Genomic DNA, 27,558 nt, shown 5'->3' on the forward strand with positions numbered 1-27,558 from the left:
TCTTTAAAATTAATAACACAAAATTATGGTCTGAAAAAGTATTTATTAAAATATGCCTTTTAGAAATTCTGTTGACTAAGGTTTTAGATATCAACCATATATCAGTTCTAGAAAATATTTTTTCTTGTGCTAATTGAGACGGCATAAATGACTGATCCTTTTCTCTTCTTTGATGCCAAAATGAATTCCCTACCCAGTTTAGAGTATGCTACGTCTTTAATGTATTTTTCCTCTTCTCTGGGTTTCTTTCAAACAGATCAAATAATAGAGGTGAAGCACCTATGAAACCACCAATTAAAGCAGTTTCAAACCATTTTGAAGGTGTGGCGTTTAGATGATGCACACTTCCAAAACAGCCATAAACTGGATTGAAGCTATGCTCCGGGTCTAAAAACCCGAGCATAAAGAACCCAGAAAATGAACACCTCTGACCTTGCATATAAATGCCACAATGCCAGAGGTGTTCTAAACGGGTGATCCATCCTTACCCTAATCCTAAAGCTGTAGATGTACATTTAAAAATGACGGAGCTGGACAACAGTGCAAAACAGTGAAACTATGGCACCTCTAATAGGTATAAGTGCAACATACACAAACCAGATAGTCCAAGAGGGGACATCAAGTGAAGGAAGATGAAGGTTGCTTGTAGCGAGAGGGCGTGTGTGCCATAATTGTGCTTTGCCAGTGTTTTATTGCTCTGATGCCCTGTACTGGTGGAGGTTCACAGGTGCCCATGTGGCTGATCAAAGGGGCAGCCATCCAGTGGGATGACATCTAGGCAGCAGATGATGGCTGATGTTGTGTTTGTGTGATGGCACACATGTATTTTGGGGAGGCCACCAAAAAATTACCCAGTTGTGTGGCTTACTACCATGCCATGTGGCCAGGCTGTGCACATTTGGGCTGCCTTGGGAGAAACTGGTGGAGACACTGGAATTTTGAACCGTTTTTGGAAAAAGTGGGTTGGAGCCACTTTTTCCTGCCCATCTGTTTCACCTCTTAATTTAATTTCCCCAAATAATGGAATATTTCCCTCTTACATTTCAGGTGATGCATTTCAAATATGTTGTTAGATCATTAATATTCCTAAATCTATATTTGCCTCTCCTTCTTTCTCTTCTTCCTCTTCTTCTTACTTCCACCATCTGATTCCTGTCTTAAGTCATCTCTGTATCATCATCTTATTCTCTTCCATCATATTCCTAAAGCAGTAGTAAGTACATTTCTATACCGCTTATCAGTGCACTTAAGTACCCCAAGTAGTTTAAAATGTGTAAGCCAATTGCCCACAAGCTGGATACGTCTTTTAGCAATTTCGGAAGGATGCCAGGCTGAGTTGATCCTGAAGCCCTGCCTGAGATTGAACTCACACCCTTCAGGTTTATGAGTGTGTGGCTGCTGTCAAGGCATTTAACCACTGTGCCACAAGGGCTCTTCAGAAATTCTTCTTTTTGTCTTGTATTTCTTAAGAAACTCTGTTTTTTGTACTGTATTCACAAAAATCTTATTCACTTGAAAATCAAGCAAAGTTTCTCTCTAGTTTCTCCAATCTAAATATAATAATATTTTGTTTTACTTTATCTGTCAAGAAACATCCTTTTTCTTAGAATCCAGGCAAGAATTTCCTTTAAAATTATTGCCCATCTATCTCCTGTCTTAATTCTATTTTGATAATGTTGCTGTAAAACATCATCATATATTACTTTCTTGACAACTTGTTAACAACTTGAAATATCACTTCTCGAAGGTTTTTCTGTTTTGCCAGTATATAATTAATTAGGTATGTGTTTTGTCCCAAGAGCGATGCTATGAACTTTGGGTGTAGTAAAGCCTCTGGCTCCTAGGAACGCAGCCTGAACAAAAGACTTGTCCACAAACTTCTTAAGTTTTCAAAAGCATTACTGGTTATAAGCACAAAAACATGAAGCTGATCGTTTTCTCAACAGTCCTTTTCGAATACCTTGCTCTCTCTTCTTGGAGGGTTTATCTTTCTTCTTCTGTGGACTTATCTTTGTCAAAGGAAAATACTCTCTCCAGGTCTGACTTGGCTGAAATCGTACTACAACTGAAACTAGCTAGAGGGAGACAGTAAGAGACCCTGGGATTTCCCACAACCCTTGTGTTTCTTAAAGCTGTAGATCTCTAGTTCCCCTCCCAAGCTGATACACAGAAAGCCTAATATAATCTCAACTAAATATAGTTCTCCAGAGCATATCAAAGATGCTCTGGAGGCATGACAGTATGCATTGAGATTGTCCGCACTGGCAAAAAAAAAAGCAGTTTAATTCCGTTTCAAGTTTATATGATACATGAGGCCAAAATGGTGAAACCTGGACAACAACGCTTGGAGGCAAACAACCAGAGCAAAATAAAGCCATTTTGCTCTGCTGTAATATGGAAAGTGCACATTATTGCACCAGCGTATAAATAGCATGATGCGGGAATGTGAGACAGCCTAAGTAGGTTAAGTAAGTGGTTTGGAGCATGCACCCTGGATGCAGTGAGATGCAGTCACTGGGACCATCGCATGCCATATGGTGTTTTTCTTTTGTTGTGTATATAAGCTTATGAGTGGCCAGATGCACCATTGAGCCATTGCAGCAGCAAGCCGTCACCCCATGAAGCAAAAATATGACAAACATGGCAGGTTGCCAATAATGCAATGGATGTAATAAAAACATATACAAACTGGCCAGTCCAACGGAGGGACATGGGGTGAAGCGGGGAAAGGGGCATGTATGGTGGGGCCTCGATGATTGTGCTTTGTCAATGTGTCTCTGGACACACTTATGCACTATACAGGTGGAATATTTTTCATGCAACTGTATGGCTGGTCACAGGGGGCCTCCAGTGGGATGGCAGCTGAGAGGGAAAAGGGAAGTAATTGGCAGTCACAGGTGATGGTGCGCATGCATGGGAGGAGATGAAAATAATAAGTAGTGTGGCTTGACACTGCGTGGTGTAGACTCCTCATAGGTATTTGGCCCTCCTTGGGAGTGGACCATGTGGCTACTGGGGGTTCCAGTTGAATTGGGAAAATCCAGGAATGGTCCAGTTTTTCCTCTCAGTCTACTTAGCCCCTTTGTCTATTTCCATCTCCAATTCTGCATTATACCTAAGCCTGAATTTTGCCCAAGCATAGATAGTTGGTGATTTAGCAACCAAAACTGAGGAATGCTATTTATGCTATTTGAGCATTCATAACTAAAATTTGTTCTAGAAATTAGAAAGCTATAAAACTGGTCCTTAATGGGAGCACCTCCATATCCAGTGAAGGTCAAGCACCAAATTTTCTGTCCAGTGACCACAAGTTTGAGGAATATCAGTGTTGTGTTTATTTAGCTTCCTTTTACTGGGCTTTATTCCCCACTTTCTCTTAACAGTTCAGCATGGTGAAACACCACAAAAACGTAGGCTCTGTCTTTCATAAAATACAGATTTCTGAGCATGTAATTTGAGATCAATTAGTTCAGTCATCATCTTCATGTACTTTGTGATTTCCACTAGGCATGTCATGAATCATATTGACAGGAAACTACAATATATCCCTCATCTGTAACTTAGTGTTGATGTATTGCAAATTGCCTTGTTATTTAAAACTGCTGCCCTTTGTCCACAATTTTGTATTTTTTTCTTAGCAGTGAATTTAGTCCATATAACATAATCAAAAATAGTGTATCTTTTTCTTCATATATTTATTTATTTATTTATTTATATACACACACACACTAAAAGTTTGTTTCAATGTAATTTCTTACTAGGTTTATATAATCAATCTGATCAAGGCAAAACTGACAAATTACAAAGATTTTGACACCTTGATGTACACGTGCGCCGTGGAATTCGATTTCATGGAAAAAGAGGTAATGAACATCCATTGATAATAATAAAAAAAACATTCTTTCATTTTGTTTTCCAATTTCGTGGTTTTACTAGAAGTGTGGAAAATAATTTGTAGCTGCATTGCTGTTTGGTTACACAAACAAAAATACAACATTCTTAACACTGCCCAATATCTCTGGTTACCTGTTAGCACAGTAAAAATGCTCTCTGGCTTAAAGGGTATAACAGGATGACTAGAAAACAGATTGGAAATGCTTTATTTAAGTTCTTATCATAGACTTTATTTTATGTTCTTAAACAGTGACAATAAACTCTAAAATCGTGGAAAATAAAATTCGGATTAGTAATAAAATATTAAATAGTTATAGCAACACGAAGACAAATATTAATATGTTTTGTACTTTGGGTTTAAGCTTTTGAGTTTGCTTTCATCTGTCAATGAAGTCTCATAATGATCCATGTCAGCCGTGATGATAATTTTTGGCAAGTCCCTGTGAAAATGTTCCAACTTACTGCACTAAGAAAAACTTGTTAAAACTCACTTTCCCAGTTTTAGCTTCATGGCTATTTTTGCTTGAGGTTATTTTAGGCCTAACAGTCTACATATCCAGTTTCAACATAAGAATTGTGCATGGTCCTTTCCAAACAAAGGAGCATATTTTAACCACTTCCACTGCTTTCTATTATTTTGTTCTACTAGGGGCCTCTCTGATGAGAAAAAAAAATGTACCAGGTGACATTTTTTGGAATTTTTACATAGTCGTAACAAACATGAATACAACTTTTTATACATTATAAAACATATGTTTGGATGCTTTATGGCCCACTGTTCTGGGATAAAACGAGACAAATAAGGCTTCTGATCTCCTTCAATCTTTCTGAGAATTTGAGGTTGATAGCTACTTTGAATTCTATGATGGCTGAAGGAGCAACGCACCCTGGGGTATATATGTATTTTAGAAAATTGCTTTTGGTCTGTTCTTTTCTGTTCACTGTTTCCTCTCCATTTAGCAAGGCTATGACATCAAATTGATGGGAGAGAGGGGGTGTCAATGGTCCTTATGGATTAGCATTTTAAGGACTCATGCCTTGGTTAGGCTGGCACAGGAGGTAATCCCACAGGTAGTGGATTGCTCATAGTAGGTATCAACCTCTCATTTATTGAGTGTAAGGGAGGTTGTAATGCAGCTTAGAAACTGTAAGGGCTGAAGCAATGTGGAAACTGAGGTTGACAACGTGTTGTAAAATAGGATATTTTCCAGTATTATTTAATTAGCATTCACGAATCTTAATTTCAACCATGAACCTACAGTATTTCAGAGCTAATTCAAATAACCTCCATGGGCTTCCTGCATAAACTGAATGGCCTTGAAGAGGTACAGCATCCTGCTCCCTTCTTCTTATATACAGTTAGAAATGCATGAAATATTATATGCCATGATTTCCCCACAATCTTTTTAAAAACAAAGAAAGAAAATCACCATGAACCCATAAGAAGATCATAATTTCATTTTAAAATTTTATGTTCAGATTATATTTTGAACCCAGTTATTTTAGAGAGATAAAATTACTGTAATGGAATCCTTAATGTTTCTTTTTTAATAACACAGTAATTGTTCCCACATTTTTGTGCTCATGTGCATATCTGTGAGAGAGATATTATTATAACTAAAATCTTAAACATCCTATTGAAAATTAAACTGCATCCAAAATAAAAGGAAGCATGGAAACAAACTAGTTATGCCTTGGCCATCTTTATATTTTAAAATATCTCTTACTTCATTGTTAACAACAGTCTGTGGTCTGAGCTCCATGGGATCAAGCTAGACATTGCATTAAATAAAAGCATAATTTCACTGTTAGACCTCTCTGATGTCTAGTGGAACTTGGAATGCTACATTCCACATTTTTTCAGCAGTGGCAGCTAGAGATATGGATCTGGACTAGGGCAAACAAGAACATTTTGATATCATGACAGAAGGCAAACTCTTCCAAATCATGAGAAAGATGGGGAAAGCATAAACTGCTTACTGTTTTTGGCACTAATGCATATTTTAGTGTAACATTTCATTGGTCCTGATGGTCCTGATAATATAATTGTGGGCATAAGAATACATCTAATTCTTTACACCAGTCTTTTCAATCTGGTCTTTCTAATATTCTGGGCTAGAATCTGTTTAGCACAACTAATGGACAAGGAAGACTGAAGTTTTTATTAAAGGCATTAGGGACACCAGGTTGAGGAAGGCTATTTTAAACAGGTCAAATGCCTGCAAAGCAAGATTTTATCTTTGTTTCTTTAAATCTTTTTCAATAGCAATAGCAGCTTCATTTATATACCGCTTCATACTGCACTAAGCAGTCTCTAAGTGGTTTACAATTGTAAACTAATTGCCTCCAACAAATTGGATACTCATTTTAGTGACCTCGCAATGATGCTAGACTCAGTCAGCTCTGAGCCCCTGGCTTGGATTGAACTCGCAATCTTATGATTTGTGAGTGAGTGGCTGCAGTACTCTCATTTAACCCTTGTGTCACCAGGGCTATTTTTCAATCAATATTTATCAGTCAGGAATAGATCACAAGCCTGTTTACCTTTCATCTCACTTTATCACACAGCCACCTGTGACATTTTCATGATAACCAATCCTTCTGTTGTTTGTGTCAGAATAAAACAAATACGTGTAATACTCTGACATTTCAAAATAAAACAATGTGCTTTGTTGTGCTGTACCTTAATAATTGTTACATGTTTTACAAACTTCTCCTTCGGTGTTTCTTAAGTTATCTGTTGTGGAGAACCAAAAGGGTTTTCTTCCCATGTGTCATGGAATGGAGCCTGAGCCAGTGGTTCTTGGACCAGTTTAGAAATCATCAGTTTGAGTAGCATTCTAGTACAGTATTACAGTATATAGGGGAGAGATGTTTCATAAGCAGAAAAAGGGATGAGAGAAGCATTTTTCTGATGAAGAAAATGTAAAATAGGAGAAAATAGTGGTTTTTCAATGTAATTATTTTTATTTTTAATTTAATAATATATATACTTTGTATCATAGGATTGCTCAGAATGGCTTAAAATTAAAATCAATTTAAACAGTGTAGAACAGTTTAAAGTTTAAAATAATAAATAGACTAAAACATGGAACTATGTAACACAACAAGTTAAAACAGTTTATAAACCATGTGCATGTATAGCTTTGGGTGAAAACATTATGCCTCAAAAGCTTTAATAAAAAAATCCTTTGGTTTGCAAGTGTTTATTTTCTCAGAAGAAAGCTGCAATTTTATTGGAAAGTTCCTATATATAAAATTTGGCATCTTTTTAAAAATTTGCATTTCAGACTCCAGTAAGATACATGAAGACCTTGTTGCTTCCTGTTGTTCTGGCTGTTTTTGTGGCAATTGTTGTGAAGGTACACCATTGTTGTTGTTGTTTAAGATAGCTTATATTTAGTATGAATTTTATGTTTTAAAAAGTAAGTTATAGCATATTGAATACAGTTCTAGTTAAAGTGACACCTAAAAATTTTCCATGTTCAGAGCTGGACTACAAATTCCTTAAAAATAAGCTTCTGTCTTACTAGTGGACCATCAGACCTATTCTTGCAGCAAATGATAGTGCATGTAGTAAAAAACCCTGCTTCACTAGCCAGTTGAGGCTGTAGCCAAAACCAGACAATTCTAATTTTAAAATAAATTAAACGGTTAGCGTGGCACCTCATTGAATCAACCAGACATTATTACCTGTTAGGGCACTGCAGCCAGTCAGATCACTCAAGCAGTGAGTCAGGCCTCTCACCACTCTTGAACTTTCATTGAACATGTGTATCCAAAAGTAGTAACTGGTTGGTTCAGGTTGCTGTTGCCAAACAGTGGGCCCTCCTTATCTGCGGATTTGCCATCCATGGGTTTGAGCATCCGTGGATCGCAAGCCCACATTGTCCCCAATAGCGGTGCACATGCAGCCACGCTACCATTGGGGACAATTACCTCCTTCCTTGCATCCTTTCTCTGTCCGTCTCCAAGGCTTCTGCCTTGGCTTTGGGGACAGAGTCTGGCACCCAGTCACCCGGGGCTGGGGCTTGAGTCTTGGAGCCCCTGTCCCGCGGCCCAATACCCAGGACGGAGCTTCTGGGCTTCAGTACCCAAGCCCCAGCCCTGTCGCTGGCTCCCTCCGGCCAACGGGGCTCCAAAGCCAAGCACCACCCCCAAAGCCCCAGAAGCCTTGTTGGCCAGAGAGAGCCAGCACCAGGGCTGAGGCTTGGGTCACGGAGCCAGAGGCTCCATGCTGGGTGCTGGACCTGGGGATAGAGGTTCCAGACTCAAGCCCAGCCCCAGCACTGTGTGATTAGGGCGCCAACCCACAGCCAAAGCCAAGCCAGGGCAGAAGCCTCGGAGGTAGAGAGAGGAAGAAAGGAAGAACAGAAGGAAAGGGGGGGGGGACTCCAGTCCCATTCTCCCTAATGGAATGGCCACACCACCATTAAGGATATTGGGACTCGAGCATCTGCTGATTTTGTTATCCGCCAGTGTGTGTGTGTGTGTGTGTGTGTGTGTGCAAAACAGATCCCCTGCAGAGACCAAGCACCCACTGTAGTTTACAGTAAATAGGGTATGTGTTATGGCTATAATCCTGACTGGCTTGAAGTAGTGCTTTTCAGCATTCACTGGGTGACACTGACCCACCTGTGGTTACATTGTTGCACTATCTCCAGTTCAAAAATGGAAGAGCAGCTCTCGTGGGTGGGTGGGTCAAGGCATCTTGCTCAGGGGCTTATCAAACCTAACAGTCCATCTGTTCATGAAAAGTTAAATACCGCTTTTATTTTTGCCATTCGTGTACAACGGCACATACATCTGAAGGAGAGACCTCCATGTGGGTTTGGGGTGCAGTGGGGGTACAAACATGCCAAAATGTGAAATAGAAGACATGTTAGTAATTTCATTTGTATGTTTGCTTTTATACCAGTAATATTTTGGCATACAACGCAGGAGATTATCTAATGGGAGACAAGAGCGAAGCCCACCCTTATGCTGTCCATGATAGCGATTGCACAAAAGACATTCTCACATGTCGCGCCGATCCTGTCATAAGCTTGTCAGTAAAGTGGAATTACACTAACAGGTTTTTCTGTTAATGCAAAATTAAGGGCAAGGACAGGACAATTCCCTTTCACTAATGGAACAATGACAGGCTCAGCATGATGTCATTTGAAAGTCTTTTGTGAGATTGTGGTCATTTGTCCTTTCTGGATGGGATAATGACAGGATCATTACGACATCATCTGAAAGTCCTTCCTGCAATTGCGCAGGAAGGATGAGACAAAGACAGGGAAAAAAATAGGAGAAGGACTTCCTGTCTGATAATCTCCACAGACACACACTTAACAGGTATAGAGTTTGGTTCTGTGCATATCTAAGCATTATTAAAAATGAAGTGCACAAGCTAGAAAAAACTTGGGTGAAATGTAACATTGCATGAACAGATGGCAGCTTACACAATGGTTCTTTTTTTTACTTCCACATGCATTAGACTGTCAGGGACAGCAGAGAGGAATATACTAGATTGTGAGAGGTCTTTTACTGGATTGTAATGTGAGAGTTGAATTGCTGAAACCAGTAAGAGAAGCACCACAGCTTGCTTCTGCTGGAGTGCAGGCGAATTCCTCTCTGCCAAACAACAGCGTTCGTAGTTTGCTTCTAAATTCTTATTTAGCGTTTTGCTGGGGAGACCTTACAAGAAGTTGCAGACTGGGGAAGAGAAAGAACAGTTCTGTTGAATGAGATTTTCCCCTCATGCAATGATGGATTTCACCCCTGGGCTCAAATAGCTATTGACAAACACGAATTTTGTCTTTCCAGTAAGAAAATCTAATTTAGGGCCACAGTGATTGATAGTGCCTTCTGTCATGCCTACTGCAAAAGAAATCCCACTGAATTCAGTGGACCTTGCTTCAAGTTATGTTGGTTTATGATGGCAGCCTGAATATGCATTAAAGGGTGAAAAAGTTTACTTTCTACTCTTCTGTTCACAGGTCTTTCAGCATATTTTACATTGCAGGAACGTCGCTGGAAGGTAAATATATGTTGAATGTAGTGGACTGCAGCCAGTGTTTGACTATCAATATGCTATGTACAATTTGCTATGTACAATAGCTATTGTCTATTGTATGATTGTTGATGTTACAGTCAGAAGGTGAATTAGCTGCATGGCTCTAGGATTTACAACAGAGAGTGTCATGTAGGCTCAAGGTGTTACGTCCCTTCTGAAAATGATCTTTGATGATCTTATGTTGCAGAATGGCTTACAAGTTTAGAGCTCCTTGGGGCTAATGAGAATTCTTAGAATTCTTTTGGCTTGCAACCAATTTTAGCCAAATTGAACAAGTCCTGTGATTTTGTCTAAGGCTTTCAGATTAACTGAACAGAAAATGATGCAGCTATCCATCAGTTCATGCTGTTCATGTGTACTCACAACCAACTTTTAAAATATTTTAGAGGTTTAAAGCAATGGTTATATAATGTGGAACTGTACAGCATAATTTTGCTAGTTTTTTTAACTGCACATACTGTCAAAAAGGTAAGGAAAACATATTTATAGAAAGATTTATTGACATTAAGATAAAAATATATCCAGTGAGTGGAAGGAGAAAGTTTAACTTCTTATGAAGTTTGTCTTCTCAGAAGCACAAAGTTTTTTTTAAAAAAGAAGAGTTTTCTGTTCCCATATTTTTTAGACTGACTTATCAAAATTACCAAAATTAAGAATACAGAAAAAGTAATCCAGAAAGTTAAGAAGTGACATGATAGCCATGTTTAAATATGTGAAAGTTCAGTTTGCATGTAAATAGATAGTGTATTTGTTAAATAACTGTAAATACTGATCAATATAGTACTTAATTTCCATGCTTTGTTTCCCCCTCTCAGACAGAGAGATCTTAAGCACGGAGAGGTAAGAATATCATCTTTCTGTCACTATTTATTCCAGTTTCCACCAAATAAATGAGAAAAAGTGTTTTGAGATCTCTGTTGGGAAATAGAATAAGAGTTGTTTTAAAATAAATAATGAAAAGTATAAGAAGGATGGGGTTGTAAAAGCTGAAAACAATTTTCTTAGCTTTCTTTTTAAAAAATTGATAGTTGAAGACTCCTTGCCTAGTTGCTTTGCACGGCTGAAGATTGCTAAATTAGATATTTGCTACATGCGTGGTACTGTGCCCTCAAGATGTTTTGCATTCCTCATGAAAAGTTTGTACTTTCACAAAATATGTTACAGTCACCTTGGTATCCACAGGGATCTTTTTGGGGGACACACACACACACACACACACACATCCGTTGCATATTAAAAGATGCAGGACCTTAGAGTCCAGTTGTCCCTAATGGCAGCACGACATCATTGGAGACAACGGGGCTTGTGGCCTGTAGATGCTTAAATCCATGGATGGCAAGCCTACAGATAGCGAGGCCCCACTGTATTGAGATAGATGTTGTTTGAATTCATAGTTTTACATATGAAGACAGAGTTAAGGCTTCAAATTATTATTTCTGCCTGCCAAAAAATGTAAGTTTTTAAATTTAAAATCAGGTTTAAGATTCTCTTGAATAGTGCTCAGGTGCATCTTTAAAGCATGGGTTGTCTTATCACCACCCAGAGCAGATAAGTCTATGGGTGACTGTGAAAGTAAAAGAGACCATTCGTGTAGGTGTACTCTTATGAGTGTATTTTAATGGTTTTATAGTGTTGTATTAGACCCAGGCCCCGTGATGGGGCGAGCTCCTGTCACTAGTCCCAGCTTTTGGCAGTTTAGCAGTTTGAAAGCATACAAATGCAAGTAGATAAATAGGTACCACACCAGAAGGTAAACAGCATTCTGTGCAGTCATGCTGGCCACATGCTCACAGAGTAGTTCTGCTAGCTCTTGTTCTGTCATGAGCATGAAAAAAGTGGGAGGGAGATTAAATATTTTGAAATACGGGACTCCAAAGAAGAAATATTGAAGTAAAATGATAAATTTGTACTGCTTTTAATGCAACGTTTTAAATACTTCTTTTCTTATAACCCTTTGCTTGTTTGCAGATGGCATACCATGCAATACAGCTCATCTTTTTTGCTAGTCTTGCTATTTTAATTATGAGACTGAAGTTGTTCCTAACACCACATATGTGCATCATGGCATCTTTGATATGTTCAAAGCAAGTAAGTTTATTTTTTGTCATACTGCTTGATGCAGTGGTTATATATTGTATAAAAGGATTTTGGTATAATTAATATATGTTTATTTTTTGTTATTAAATTGCATAAATCTCTGACAGATGGGCAACTGTAGAGGGCTGAGGACCATTCTGCACCTCATGGGCCAGATCGTCACTTTTAGTATGTAACAGGCAGCCATCCAAGGCTGTTTTGGCAGTCCTCAATCCCTCCAGACTCTCTGGACATTATCTTTCTGCCCCCCATTCCAAAGAAAAGTCAAATAAGAATGCATGAATTGCCCTCCTGGAAGTCTCCTGCCTAGCTAGCTGCTGTGTGGGGAAGACCCACTGTTTTTGTGGATTGCTTCTATCCAGAGAATAGCAGTTCACCTTTCATATGGATTGAATGGATCTACTGCACTGCTTAACTTATCAAAATGCACATCTTTCCAAACCAGAAGACCTCCTGGCCAATTCTGATTTTGATTGCCCCATGCCCCATTTTTGGCATTGTGGGCAGCTACAAGCTACAAGCTTAACATATTCCTCATTCCAGTTGAACAGAATGTGATCCAGCCACACATGATTCACAGGAGTTTGTGGTTCCCCCCTCCCCCCCCCAAAAAAAACCTCCTTAAACTCTGCGGGAAAAGGCTTTGCAGTTTTTACCAGAGTATCCACTGAAATCCATTAATACATATGTGGCCGTCTGTCTGCTTTACATACATTTGGAAGGCTACACATTTTTGGTATAAGGAGGGCAAATTACTTATGAATAGATGCAAGTTTGCACAGGAAAGTGAAGACAATTTAACCACTGTGAATATGTGAAAATGTGCACTAAAGGCAGAAGACTGTGTCCCCTACCTGCTATAGTTGCCCATGCCATGTCTTAAACACTGAAAGAACACAGTCCATAAGCAAAACAGTATTTCTATAGGGAGATTCACCATACAGAAATTGTCAAAGCCTGTTATGTGGAGGTTCCGAGGAAGAGAAGCAAAATTAGTATCTGCATATTAATTTATTACACAGTCTTTTTATGATTAATTTTCAGCTTGTCTTGTGTTGCTAGTTGACTAAAAGCTTTTAATAATCTCCTAAAAACTTGCTATGATTGTGACAATAAAATAGTATCATCTGCATACATGAGAACTGATATTATCCTAGGTTCCAATTTAGGGAGTACATAGTTGTCATTATCCCTTAAATCAATTATTAATGAATTAACATAAACATTAAACAATGTTGGTGCGTTTTTTTCTAAAGATGTTTTTAACTTTGTAATGCTATGCATTATTTTTACATTGTATAGTGTGACCTTGCTTTATGTGGGGGATCTGTTCCGGACTCCCCTGCATAAAGTAAGTTCCGCGCATGCTTGAGCCCCATTTAAATGAAGAGGGCTTGTGCATGCAGTGGTGTGCTGGCAATGCGGTATGAACGCCACAGGCACGTGCCCCATTACTCCCTCTGGGATGCGTCGCCCCTTCCTCCCTGCGCGGCTTTCAGGGTATGCTGAAAGCTGCGTAAAGCGCACCCGATATGACGCAGGCGCACTGTATTTAATGTTTATATTTTATGCTTTATATGGATTACTTTTTGTAATGGTGTACGGTATACAAACAAACTTATTTACTACCACTTATTACACAGTCAGCATTTTTCTGTTAGGTATAGTTTATCTACACTTATCCAGTCTTCTGCTGTCTGTGTGCCTCTGTGGGTTTGTAGACATTTTAAGGATTTTAATTTCTTAAGAGTGAGAAATGGATAGCATATCAACAAGTCATGTCAAAATCCATAATTTTGTCCCCCCAAACCTTCCCTTGACGTATACACGAGTATATATGGCTTGTTATTATGTGCCTTCAAGTCGTTTCCAACATATGACCACCCTGAGGCCAACCTCTCACAGGGTTTTCTTGGACAGTATTTCGGAAAGGGTTTGCCATTGCCATCACTTCTCTGTTTTATGGCATGACGTGTATTCTCTTTTATTATTGGTTGTTTCTATTTAGGATACAAAGCCGTTTTGGAACTCGTATCAGTACAAAAATGGTGATTTAATTTTAAATAAAGAAATTAATATAATGATGGCATACATTTATACTTATATTAAGCAATTGTGTATGAAGGCACTTAGTATCTTACAGGCAACAGGAGAACAGAATGTATGACACTGGTTTGGTTTCCAGTCCTACTATTTGCCAATACATTTCTGGATCCAACAAGTCATATCAAAGTGATGATGATTATTTTTAAAGCCCTAAGTGGCTTTAGACCAGAGGTCATTTAATAGAGCATTTTTCATCCATATGAAACTGTTCATGGCCTAAGCTTAGCCATAGAAGCCCAGATCACATTCCTACCATTAGGATCTGTTTGACTGGTTGATATGAAAAAGAGGGGCTTCTGTATGGTGACCTCATCCTTATGGAATGCCATAGCCCAGGGGTTCCCAACCCTTTTGACTCACGGAGCCCTTTTTAGGATAAGTTTCTATGGTGGAGCTCCTAAGGGACCTACCCTATGTCCTACAAGGTAATGACGTTTAGTAGTAGTGTTACTTTTTCTTAGTCTTTAATTTCAATGTCTGTTCTTAACTGAATATTAGCCTGTCTTGTATCTGTGTTTTTGGTTGCTATGGTGTTTTAAATGTTTTTTTTATTTAATTACATTTTATACTTCATTGTTTAGTTTTTATTTTTATTTTATATATCTCCCTGCAGGAGGCTTTGCTGTGAAAGGCACTACATTTTAAATAAATGGAAATAAAACCTAGTAGGAAATGTATAGTGAACAAGATTAAAACTTTCACAATAAATGCTATGTTTAAATTCTTGAAACAGCAAAATTATTATTAGTATATAAAAGAAATGCCTATTACTTTATTTGCACAGCTGTTTGGATGGATCTATCACAAAATTCCACGTAGAACATTTGTTCTGGCAATTTTAGCATTGATGGCAGGGGAAGGTATAAGAAACCTTCAGAAAGACTGGAGCATGGTGGGAGAATTTAGCAGCTTGCCTCAGGAAGAATTGTTGTTATGGATAAAAGCAAACACGAAACAAGGTAAACAAAACTTTGTAATATCTGTCATGGTATCTCTCACAAGGCAAGCAGAAGTTTTGTGTTCTGTACAATTTACAAATAAGAACATCATTCTGTTCAATAGAAGGGTTGTGTCTTATTTTACTGCTGCAACTGTCATTTAAAGGGGACAGTTCTAAAAATATGATCAGTGGAGACTTAAATTGCTTTTCAAAATCAAAAACTTATATAAAATAGGGGAAACTTATATGTATGTTTTCATGTAGGGAGTTAAACTTTGAACAATTAAAAGCAATTAAAAATTATAGGAGCCTGCTGCACGTCTATTGCATGTGAACTAGTATACTTTTATATTTGCCTTTGAAAGAGAAATAATGAACCAAGTTAGATCTTTAGAAAATGAATACCCTACAAATGTTTCTAATATTGTTTGCCTGATTAGTCCTATTTTTGAGATTTTCAAAATATATTTCAGATGCTGTTTTTGGGGGTACAATGCCTATAACATCAAGTGTCAAACTGTCTACTCTTCGACCTGTTGTGAATCATCCTCATTACGAAGACACAGTTATACCGTAAGCCTTTTAATTTATCATTTAGTATTACCAATTTTGCAGTGTGCTTACACATTGGGTAGGATTTAAGTACAGTTAACCCACTTAGAGAGTCACAGATCTACACTGTCCATTTTGTTTCTGGTTTATACCTACAGTGTAAGATCCTTATAGGTATGGGCCAGACCTATGGGCCAGGATATCTGAAGGACAGCCTAATAATATACAGTGGGTCCTTCCTTTATGCAGGGGATCTATTCCAAATTTCGTGTATGCTTGTGTGCTCGAGGCGCGTGCTCCATCTCTTTAATTGCTGTGTAGCTTCAATGTATGCTTGAAGCCACATATAGTGCACTCACATATAGCATGTGTGCACTGTATAAGAATATTTGCTCAGCTGGGGAATTTTGATTAGCTCAATTCACTAGAAAGATGGGCTTCTTACAAGTACTCTTTTTGGACCAAATCTCAAGGTGTTTACAGAGGGGCCAGATATTCTAAGGAACAGCACAGAGGCAGGCTCTTTCAATTAAAAGCTAGTTTATTATTAGGGGAAGGGACACACACAAACTTACATTCACTCTCTCACACAAGACTATTAGAAGAAAAGGGAAGAAAAGTGGATAAGAATGATAAGCATCAGTATAGGTGATACTTGCCTTGATGGTATCCTTCTGCAAGCCAGGGTTGATGGCAGCAACACAAAGGATAGGGAGAAGGGAAGGGTAATTTGATTGGAACTGTGTCAGAAACCAAACAGACCAGAGGTCTGTCTGGATTCGAATGCAGAACAGAGAACAAAGGACTGACAAGGCTTTAAATAGGTTTTTGCCCTATCTTCAGCGGAGGTTGTTTTCCTACTTCAAAGTAAAACCAAATTTACACATTGCTTGATCTATCGCCCCTTACCATCTCGTGCTTCCATGCTGTACCGACATTCTTCTTTGTGGTCTCTGTGAATCATACAAATGGGTTGTACTGTGCCTGTGCAGTGATGCTCAGAAAACTTCTAGAATCACTGGGCAAAGCTAACTTTGCAACTTTACATTGCCCTCCCCCGACATAGTATATGAATACATTTCTGGTTTATTTAGTGTGCATGTTTTAATTCGCACTTTCATGTATATTCATATTTTAACATTTTACAAGGAAATAACTTTGTTCAAATTTATTTACATTAGTTCATTATCTAACTGAACTCATGTGTAACTTTTACACATTAAAACATTTGGGAAGTTAAGGAGAAAGAGGGATCAGAGCCTCCAAGTCCCATGCCCCGTCCTCCCCGCCAACAACTCTCGCACCTCTCTGGTAGTCCCACCCCACCATTTGAAAACCACTGGTTTAAGTTATTTTTCTTGGTTGGTTGGTATATGTGTGTTTTTCCCTCTTCAAAGGCCAAAGATGAAGATACTTTATTCCATGTATAGTCGGAAATCAGCCAAAGAAGTGAAAATGAAACTGCTAAAGATGGGAATAAACTATTATATTTTAGAAGAGGCTTGGTGCCCAAAGAAACCTAAGTAAGTAATTAGTTAGAAGTCTTGATAATTCCCCTCAAATTATGACAAGGCTGAATTGCATTTTGTACAAAGGGAAGCTAGAATACAATATCCATCACTTACTCATCCTAAAACTGAGAAATCATTAGGAAACTTTGAAACAGGTTGCTGATTTTGTAGCCACTTTGTGAGATCCAAGGTGATCCTGTGCTTTTCCTTTTCCTTTTATATACTGACTATTAATAAGATTCTGTTTGGTCTTCCTAGATTCGTATATACTTGAGTATAAGTTGATGTTGTGTATAAGTTGAGGGTAGGTTTTGGGGCCAAAATTAGAGATTTTGATATGACCCGAGAATAGGTTGAGGGTATCGTTTCCTCCCCTCTGCGGTGCCACTACAATAATTAATTATTATTATTTATAATTTTTAGTAAAGATTGGTCATTAAATTTAAATAAGACTTTATGCATGTGTCAAGAGGTGGACCCATCCCGTTCACCTCCAGGCTTGTTATGTATATAATCATAACAACAGAGGATCCTTAATGCACTTACGTGAGCATACTATGAGCCCTCTGAGCAGTCACAGACCCCCCTGTATCGACAAAAGGAAATGGTTGAAATTGCACTTAGATGGGAAGGTAAATAATTCATAGAGAAAAAGCTTCTTTTCTTGTAGTGTGGGGGAGCAGTCCTTCATGCTGAATGTGACTCTTCCCTTGTGCTGCACAAGCAGGGCTTCAACCTGTCAATGAACCTTATCACCCTAGGAGGGAGAGCCAGTCCCATCTTTTCAGTTCTGTCCTACCTCAGCTTGGATCAGGACAGGACTTTTAGCTCTCTACCTAAAGTATGAATTTGAGTCAGGCTTGCTGGCTGAAACATCATCACTACCACCTGAGCTTTATCATCCTAACGGGGATTGTTAGTCAAAGGTCCAGAGCTCCATATGCTGATGACCTGTTGGTTCATTCATATTCTCTACAGAAGGGCAGGCAGGGTGTCCAAATCACCATGGATTGTCTAGTATTACGAGTTTGTTATCAGCAAGGAAAAGAACCACCTAGGGCCAGTTCAGCATCTCCAGCATTTGGAAACCAATTTAGGTACATATCTGCACAGGATTTTTCTCCCAGATGACAAGAGGAAGAAGCTCCAGGCTTTGGTCGGGACTGTTATCAGTGTACCTGACAGCGTTAGTCAAACTGTTAGGTCTGATAGTGGCTTGTTTGGATTTAGTTCCTTGGGCAACATTCCATCTGAGGGATTTTCCTTCTGCCATACCAGGATGAGATTTCACAGAGGTGGCACATGAGGCTAAGTCTCCCCCCAAAAGTGAAATGGTGTCTGCATTGGTGTTTCAGAGGTGTTACTGAAGGAGTTGCCCATTCAGGACCCAAGGAGGTTGGTAGTTATGACTGGTGCCAGTTTACAGGGTTTGGGGGAGTACACTGCATTGGACACTGGACCTGTGGCCACCCAGCAAGAGGACAACTGGCTAAAGCTAAGGGTTGTGCATTTTACACGCCTCAGTTTGTAGTCAGAGATTCGGAGCAAGTATGTGTAGATCAAGATAGATAATATGAGCACCAGGGCCCATATAAATAGGCATGAGGGAGCAGTCATAGTCCCTGATGCAAGAGGTGACACACTTATTGCTCTGGGGAGAGGCTCACCTTCTTTCTATCAGAGGGGACTATCTGGAGGGTCAATTGAATCATCAGTCCAATTAGCTGAGCAGGGAGAGTCTGGACCAGAGAGAATGGGCCCTCTGAAATTCTCTGGTATTTCAAAGGATAATACAAGTGTTTAGTGTTTCTTGGATGCACTTTTTTGCTTCTTGGGACAATCACAAATTGCCTTGATTCATACTGAGATCTTGAATGGATCAGCCAATCAGCCTTCGAAGATCTCATGATAACTAGCTGAGAATGTTGTGTTATATCTTTCCTTTGGTTGTGATGCTGTCCAAGGTGATAGAAAAAATAAGGATGAACAGATTGGGGATTACCTTGATAGCACCCAGTTGACTTTTTCAGCCTTAGTTTTCCAAAACAGTCAGCATACAGGTTCAGGAGAGCTGGTCTCTTCCACCATGGGCAGACCTGCTGCATCAACAAAAGTCTATTGTATTGTGACCCAGGCTGGTTACAGTTACACACCTGGAGGTTGAGTGGGAAAGGCTAGTTGCTGAAGGGTGTGATGATGGTGTCACTCAGACTATCCTTTTAGTTAGGAGACCTTCCACTAAGTGTTTGTATGAGTCTGTTTGCAGAACTTTTTGTAGATGGTGTTGGTGTAAAGGGTGCATTTTCAATTTGCCTTTGAAGGGTGCATCTGAGCCTTTCCACAAGCATGCTTCAACAAAGGCCTTAGTGCCACCACTCTCAAGAGATATGTTTCTGCCTTGGGTTCTATCTTGAAAAGGAAGCTGGGTAATCTACTAGCATCCCATCCACATGTGCAGAGTTTTTTGAAGGGAGTTTGTTTGCTTTGGCCAAGAATGGTACATTGGCTGCCCCCCTGGGATTTACATGTGGTTCTGTGGGCATTATTGAAGGCTCCTTTTGACCCCTCATGATTGGTGAAATTGAAATTCCTTATGTTGAAAGTCTTTATTTTGGTAGCGGATACAAAAGGAGATATAAAAGACTGCAGCAACTATAGGATCATAGCGCTAATCTCTCATGCAAGCAAAACCATTCTCAAAATTCTGCAATATAGATTCCAACCATATATGGAGAGAGAAATCCAATAGGTGCAAGCTGGATTCAGGAAAGGAAGAGGCACTAGGGACCACATTGCAAACATCTGGTGGCTATTGGAGCACACCAAAGAATTCCAAAAGAAGATCAGCATGTGCTTTATAGACTATAGCAAGGCCTTTGAGTACATAGATCACGAAAGACTATGGAACTGCCTTAAACACATGGGAGTGCCAACACATCAGATAGTCCTAATTAGGAATCTTTATTCAGGACAGCAGGCCACTGTCCGGACAGAACACAGAGAAACCGAATGGTTCCCAGTTGGCAAAGGGGTCAGAAAAGGCTGCATCTTCTCACCTTATCTGTTCAACTTGTATGCAGAACATATTATACAAAAATCAGAATTGGACAAAGGAGAAGCAGGAGTGAAAATAGGAGGAAGGAATATCAACAGTCTAAGATACACAGATGATACCGTACTACTACCTGAAAACATCACAAACTTGGAAGAACTACTAAGGAAGATCAAAAAGTGCAAAGGCAGACTTATTGTTGAACATAAAGAAAACAAAAATAATGACCACAGAAAATTTACACAGATTCAACCTAGACAATGAGGGAATAGAAATAGTAAAATAATTTTCATACCTAGGATCAAATATTGATCAGAGTGGGGACTGCAGTCAAGAAATCATAAGAAGACTAAGAATGGGAAGGGCAGCTATGAGAGAACTAGAAAATATCCTAAAGCGTAAAGACATACAACTGAGCACAAAAGTCAGAATCATACAAGCCATTGTATTCCCTGTTACCATGTATGGATGTGAGAGCTGGACAGTTAAGACAGTGGATAGGATGACAATTAATTCATTTAAGGAGCCCTGGTGGCGCAGTGGTTAAATGTCTGTACTGCAGCCATTCACTCGAAACCACAAGGTTGCGAGTTCAAGACCAGCAAAAGGGCCCAAGCTTGACTCAGGCTTGCATCCTTCCGAGGTCGCTAAAATGAGTACCCAGACTGTTGGGGGCAAATTAGCTTACTTGCTGTTCACGGCTATGATCTTTGGAATAGCAGTATATAAATAAAACAAATTATTATTATTATTATTTGAGATGTAGTACTGGAGAACAGTGCTGAGGTTACCTTGGACAGCCAAGAAGTCAAATAAATGGGTTCTAGAGCAGATCAAACCAGAGATCTCTATGGAAGCCAATATGACTAGGCTGAGGCTGTTGCACTTTGGCCACATCATGAGGAGGCGCCACTCACTAGAAAAAAACAATAATGCTAGGAAAGGTGGAGGGAAGCAGAAAGAGAGAAAGGCCACATGAAAGATGAATGGGCTCTATTCATGGGTATGAATTTGCAGGACCTGAGCTGAGCAATGGAGCATAGGGGGTCCTGGAGATGTCTCATCTACAGGGTCGCTATGGGTCGAGATCAACTTGACGGTGGATAACAACAACAACAAAAGCTGATTATTATTATTATTATTATTATTATTATTATTATTATTATTATTATATCCCACCTCTCCCTATGGATTGAGGCAGATTACAAAAAAGAAATAAAAATACATAGCTGGGGGGGGGGGGCGGCTCTGGGTCTGGAAGGGCTTGGGGGGGGGGGCAGGGAGCCAGTATGAGGCCGTTCCTCCTTGCCATGGAACTTTCCCTGTCCCAGCTGTCCCTCCGGAGATAGCTGGAGACCGGAAAAGGTTTCTCGGGAGGAGCAACTGGCATGCGCTGGTCACTCCTCCTTCCCCTGCCATTTTCCCAGCCTGCAACTGTCTGCAAGAGGCAGCTGAAGGCTAGGAGGACGGCAGGTGGAGGAGCCAGAGGCACGCACATCTGGCTCCTTCTCCCCAGCACCATTTTCTGGCTTCCAGCTATCTCTGAGAGACAGCTGGAGGCCAGGAAAAGACAGGGAGGGAGGAGGAACCGTCACTTTGGGGGCAGAAGTCCTGCCCCCTGGCATGCATTGAATTGACTTACAGTCCTAATTCTTTATTGGTTCCAGAGGGGATTCAGGCACACTCCACACATAATGTTGCTACATTTGAAGCATTGATCACAGCAGCTTTTCTGTTAGAGATTTGTAGGGTAACTACTTGGGCTTCCCCATCATTTTTTGTCAGACATTATCAGATAGACAAGTTTTCTTCTGCAAACACATCATTTGGCAGGCATGTTCTGCAATAGGTTGTGTCATTGTGATGTGGACGTTGCCTGCTTGTGTAGGTCTCAGCATGAAGGATTGCTTCACCATACTGCAGAAAAATTGAACATTGATCATCACCATGAAGGTTCCTTTTCTGCAGTTGTGAGGAGGCAATCCTTCCCACCCTGGTTGGTAGAGGTCTTGTTTGTTTCTGGTTGTTGGTGGTATTTTTGTTGTCGTCATCGTTGTCTGGAGCGTTATCATGCCATTACTGGGAAGGTGGAACTGGTCCTCCTTCTTAAGGTGACTGACAGGTTGAAGCCCTGCCTGTAAAGCATGATGGAGGAGCCAGACCCAGCATGAAGAATTCTCTCTGCACAATTGCAGAAAATGAGTATTCATGGTGAGTACCAGTGCTCTGAGCTTCCTATAAATTACCTCCTCTTAGGAGCTGAACAGTTTGAAAGGAAAATGGATTTAATGAGGGAAATAATCAGCTCTGTAGCTTTCTCCAGACTTTCATATCTCATGCACCAAGGAAGAGAATTTGGTACACAGTAATAAGCCCCATGCTCTCTGTTGCATCTTTGCCAATAAATAAACTCTGTCAGTGGGAGGGATATGATCTGATAAGCTGTTCTGTGATTATAGATTGCTTGTATGATTCATAAATCTGATTGCATAATGTTGTAACGTGGGGAAGGTAAAGGCATAAAGCTGGACCTCTGCATTAGAAGTTTTTAAAATGTATGACCAACAAAGGATGTAATATATGGTGAAGGGCCAGTGAACACAGCATCCTTCTTCCTTTTTTCATGACCATATGAGCTATGAATAGTTGAAGAGAGTTTTTGTTTCCTTTATAAAATCATGCATGGTCCATTTTACTTTTGCTTTATGTCTTTGTTTGTTGATAGCATTTACAGATATATATGTATATGTATATTTTAGGTCTGGCTGCACCATGCCAGAAATTTGGGATGTAGAAGATAAATCCAATGCCGGAAAAGTTCCCTTGTGCACCATCATGAGCCGGGATTCGAGACCATACTTTCAAACAGTGTTCAGCAACTCTTTATACAAAGTTCTAGAAGTTTCCAGGGAATGATTCTTCATCACAAAGAAGGTAGCGGAGGGAAAAGGTAAAGAAAAGTGGGGCTCGAGCTTTTGTGTATGTGAGAGAGAGAGGGGAGGGGAGGCAAACTCCAGGGCCAGAAGAGCATCAGAGGTGGGGATGGGAGGAAGAGGAGGAAGGCAGAGAAAGAATGGAGGAGAAAGAGAAGGAGGAAGGGGAGGTAAAGGTGGGGTAAGAGCAGGAGTAGGATGCAGCCTCCTGCAACAGTGCAACTTAAAAAGAAATTGGCAGCATGAGCTTTTGTAGACTTCTGTCTACTGAACGCATCTGAGGAAGTAGATTGAAGTCTATGAAAGCTCATGCTGCCAATTTCTTTCATTCAGTTAGTCTCACTTTATAGCAGAATATGTAGAACAAGTGATTCTCAATATGTAAATATGTATGCAGCTGTTATGATTAAAAGAAAGAAAAATAGAACTAGCTTATGCCTCAGTTAAATCCATTTGAAAAGAAATCCCTTATCACAAAACTCAGACTGTCAAATCTAGTGTGAGTTGCTTTTCTAGCATAAATGTTTATCTATTGACTTTTGTAGAGCTATGTGGATACAAGGCCAGCTAAGGATAGAGGGAGTGCTTAATTGCACTGATAAATGGTATAGAAATGTACTTGTTATTGCTATTTGTGGTGGTGATGGCTGGCTGTGTCGATGCTTTCACATGTATGATGATGAGACTGCTGTATGTTTGGAGTCAAGAGAATTCTGGGCCATTCTTCTGGGTTGTTGTTTCATGGTAATATCCTGGCCATTGATCTTAATTTCCACACAGATGAATGCTTGAATTAAAAGATCTGAATGTGACAGCCATGAAAGGAACTTGACATAGCCACTTAACAATGATCTCCAAATAGTGTAATTTAACTGTCTAACCCAGAGGTGGACAACTTTGGTTCTCCATATATTTTTGGCCAGCACCTTTCATCAGCTTTAGCCAATTGGCATAGCCAGTGGTGAGGGATTTTGGAAGTTGGATGTCGAAACATTTCTGGAAGTTCACAGTTGTCCATTCCTGCTATAATCAATCTTGTGGTTTCATTCAGAGCTTTATAAGTGAATAACAGTGAGGTGCATTTTTTGGTTATTAACCTCTGTCCTCCTCAGGAAATGGAAAGGCTTTATCTGGGCTGAACAGATACATCTTCTAGTTGATATATCTTAAAGAGATTTTTCTGCACATTCTGAAACTCATACAGTGGAATAACAGTCACCCAACTGTGGGCCAATGAAGTGACCTCTTAGGTTTTGCAAAATGAGAGAAAATATATCACACCAAAATAATATAAAAGCAGGCAGAGATATGTACAAAGGTGTTCATTCAGACATGTCAATGTGTGTTCAGAAATAATTGCTACTTCAATTTAAATAACCAGCACGATGTAATGGCTTGAATGTTGGAGTAGGACTCCAGGAGACCTAGGTTCAAATCCTTGCTCAGTCATGGAAACCCACTTGACCTTGCCACATACTCTCAGCCCCAAGAATGGCAAGCTTCTTTTCAATAAATCTTGTTAAGAGAACATGGGATGGGTCACTGTAAATCAGAGTTGATTTGAGATCACATAACAACAGCTAGCAATATCCTACTATGACAAGGAAGAAGATCAAGGGCCCTTTTAGTTAGAACACTGAGTCCACTATATTTGCTATGACTCCATTGTATGGAAGCCTGGGGTTTGCAGTTTAGGAAGAAATAATTAGAATTTGCAGCCAGAGAGCTGTAGTGCCTCACCAAACTGCAACCCCCAGGATCCCACAGGATGTTGCCATGGGAGTTAAAAGGGAATCCTAGCGCTATTGTGTAATGTGAAAGACCCTATGACTAGGAGATCTGTGTGTCTATTTATTATCTTGTCCAGATGCTAACTGAACCTAACAACTCAATATCCCTGTTCTCCCTTCTTATGGCAGATCACCTATAAACATGTGTGGACTGAAGAGCCCTTTCCCATCAGAGGACTACTCCGACATCCTTTTGGTTGGAGGATTGTCTCATTTTAAAGAAGACACCATGTGACAGAGAGTACATGTTCACCTAAGAATGGATAGGGCAGGGATGACTTTCTTTCTCTTTTTAATTTTATTATTGACCTTGCTGTTATCACATCAATAGCAAATACATCATTGTTTACATTATTGACATGGTCATTTTTCTTTATCTTTGTACATCCCACCCTCCTCTCCTCTGCTATACTCTAAATTGCGATTAGGAATTTTTTAGAGCAGTATAAGTCTGTGTTCTCACTATTTCATTAATCTTTTTCATCTTAGATGATTTGTCTTTTATCTAGTATTCTATTCTATCTAGCATATATTGTATACTTTTTAGATATGTATAAGCTGTATACAAGTGGTGCATGTTCTGGTTCTGGTGCATGCTCAGGTTATTCATATGTATCTATATTGTATTGGGGTTTATTGCACCTAGTGCACTATACAGTATTTACATTTTATATATAGGTGTGTGGCACTGCTTTATTACTATGTTACTAGTATTTTGAAACGGCCCTCGGGCTATTCAATAAACTCTACTGCTATAGTATTCTATTACATGTAATAAAGTTTTTTCTGTGATATTTACATAATTTGAGTATGTCATTATTTCCATTTTACTGCATGTTGATTATATTCTAATCTAAATAACAAAAATTAATAAGCCATACAATTACTTATTTTGTTGTCATAAGTACCTCAACCAATTCTATCCGTAATTCTTGAAAAAAATCATACAATCTCTTCCAATCTTTATCCCACTCTGAGGATAACTTATTATTTTTAACATAGGCGAGTTACAGACGGGCAGGGGAGGACGTCTTGGAGGTGTATTCAGCTGAATACGGAGCCTCCAGACGGCCCGCCCCGGGGGCGTGCTTCAGGTGTTGGGGCTTCCACACGGGGGGCAGTGAAGATGCCTCACCTGGGTCCGTTTCGGACCCGTAGCTTCCATACCGCCGCCTCGGAGGACGCCGCAAAGAAAGAGGCAGCTTCCGCACGGGCGGCCCAAACCGCGGCTTTTTTTTTCTTTTGCCGCATGAGAAGTGCGCAGCTGCGACAGACCAGCACCAGCCGGCAAGTTCTCTTTTGCCGGCTGCGGAATGCGCATGTGCGCATTTAAAGCGCCCTCTAAACTTTTTTCCCCGCCCTGCCCAAGAACAAAGGTGCCCTCTTGCCAGCTGGTGATCAGCTGATGTTGGCATCCTTGCCCGCTTGCGCATTGCGAGTGCCACCACTGACATCATGGATGCCTCCTCTCCTTTGTTCCCTGTGGTTTTCCTGAAGCTGCAATCCACAGCCACGGCTGTCGCCGCTGCCACCGCCGTCTTCCCCGCCTCCTCTGCCCCCTCCGCCCCCTCCACCTCCATTGCTGCTGCAATGGAGGTCCCATCATCCACCACCATGACAGCTGTATACTTGGATGACAGCAGCAGTGATGATGATGTTGATGGCACAGAACAGCGAATGGCAGTGGCTGCCATAGCGCTTCATCAGGCTGCTGTTGGTGGTGCCATGGCCCTGGCCAGAGTGGCACTCCTTCGCCGATCCTGGAAGGTCCCTGCATCGCAAGACTTGTGGGACAACTTTGTCTCAACCATATGGTCTGACGAGCAATGGAGGCATTTCTTCCGAATGCCCCGTGCCCTCTTCCACAGGTTAGTGGGCATCTTGCGCCCAGAACTGGAGAAGGCAGACACAGTGATGAGGAAAGCCATCCCGGTGGAGAAGAGAGAGGCCATTGGTGTCTTTTCACTGGCACACAAATCCACCTATATTGTGACGGCGGTGCTGTTTGGGACTGGCGTTGCCACCGTGGGGGAGATCGTGGTGGAGTTTGCCTTGGCCACTTTTAATGAAAGCATGCAGCTCCTTGTAAAAGGGCGGGGGGGCGCCCTTCGTGTACCTCTGGCCAGGGCGTCTCTGTATTGTTTGTACTGAGATTTCAGCGACTTGCATTTTCGGCAACACTCCTCCAAAGTTCTGTTGTGGCCCTTGGCTCTCATGGCTTCTTCCACTTCTCGATATGTGTCAGCATTCAGGTAGGACTGCTCCAGTTTCTGCAAAATGTTTGGCTGGGGCCATATAGCTATCAGGTCAGCCGTCTCAGTATGAGACCAAGACGTCCCCCTGCTTTTTTTCGGGGTGCTGGTGGATGGCTGAGCCATCCTGCCTGGTGGCAAAGGGGAGCTGCCACACAGCTGTGCCAGGAGCAGCCGAACTGTGCCCGTTCCCAGGTGAAAATGGCGCAGGAATGTGTGTAGGGGGTCACTTTAAATTCCAAACTTTCCCGTATCACTTTCTACAACCAAAACATCCGCCGGCAAAACTTACAACTTCCCGCGATTCTAGCAACGCATGCGCACAAGTGGCTCTAGGGTTAGGGTTACGAGACTTAAAATGCGCCGCAGC

The 27,558-nt window shown here is 40.4% G+C and overlaps 1 protein-coding gene across 2 annotated transcripts in view; it reads left to right on the top strand.

Annotated features, from left to right (window-relative positions):
• LOC121933461 (probable C-mannosyltransferase DPY19L1) overlaps nt 1-25,712 on the top strand; it is a 96,081-nt gene extending 70,369 nt beyond the window's left edge. The window contains exons 7-16 of one of the 2 annotated variants that reach the window (XM_042473234.1): nt 3,762-3,863; nt 7,185-7,256; nt 9,879-9,919; nt 10,771-10,795; nt 11,924-12,043; nt 14,943-15,117; nt 15,572-15,671; nt 17,048-17,173; nt 22,973-23,163; nt 25,066-25,712. In XM_042473234.1, coding sequence (XP_042329168.1) covers nt 3,762-3,863; nt 7,185-7,256; nt 9,879-9,919; nt 10,771-10,795; nt 11,924-12,043; nt 14,943-15,117; nt 15,572-15,671; nt 17,048-17,173; nt 22,973-23,129 — 918 coding nt within the window. In that variant the 3' untranslated portion in view covers nt 23,130-23,163; nt 25,066-25,712. The remainder of the gene's footprint in view (nt 1-3,761; nt 3,864-7,184; nt 7,257-9,878; nt 9,920-10,770; nt 10,796-11,923; nt 12,044-14,942; nt 15,118-15,571; nt 15,672-17,047; nt 17,174-22,972; nt 23,164-25,065) is intronic. The other variant, XM_042473233.1, reaches the window with a different exon arrangement.
• Nucleotides 25,713-27,558: the final 1,846 nt, after the last annotated feature.

This window comes from Sceloporus undulatus, chromosome 6 (assembly GCF_019175285.1).
Source record: "Sceloporus undulatus isolate JIND9_A2432 ecotype Alabama chromosome 6, SceUnd_v1.1, whole genome shotgun sequence".
NCBI lineage: Eukaryota > Metazoa > Chordata > Lepidosauria > Squamata > Phrynosomatidae > Sceloporus > Sceloporus undulatus.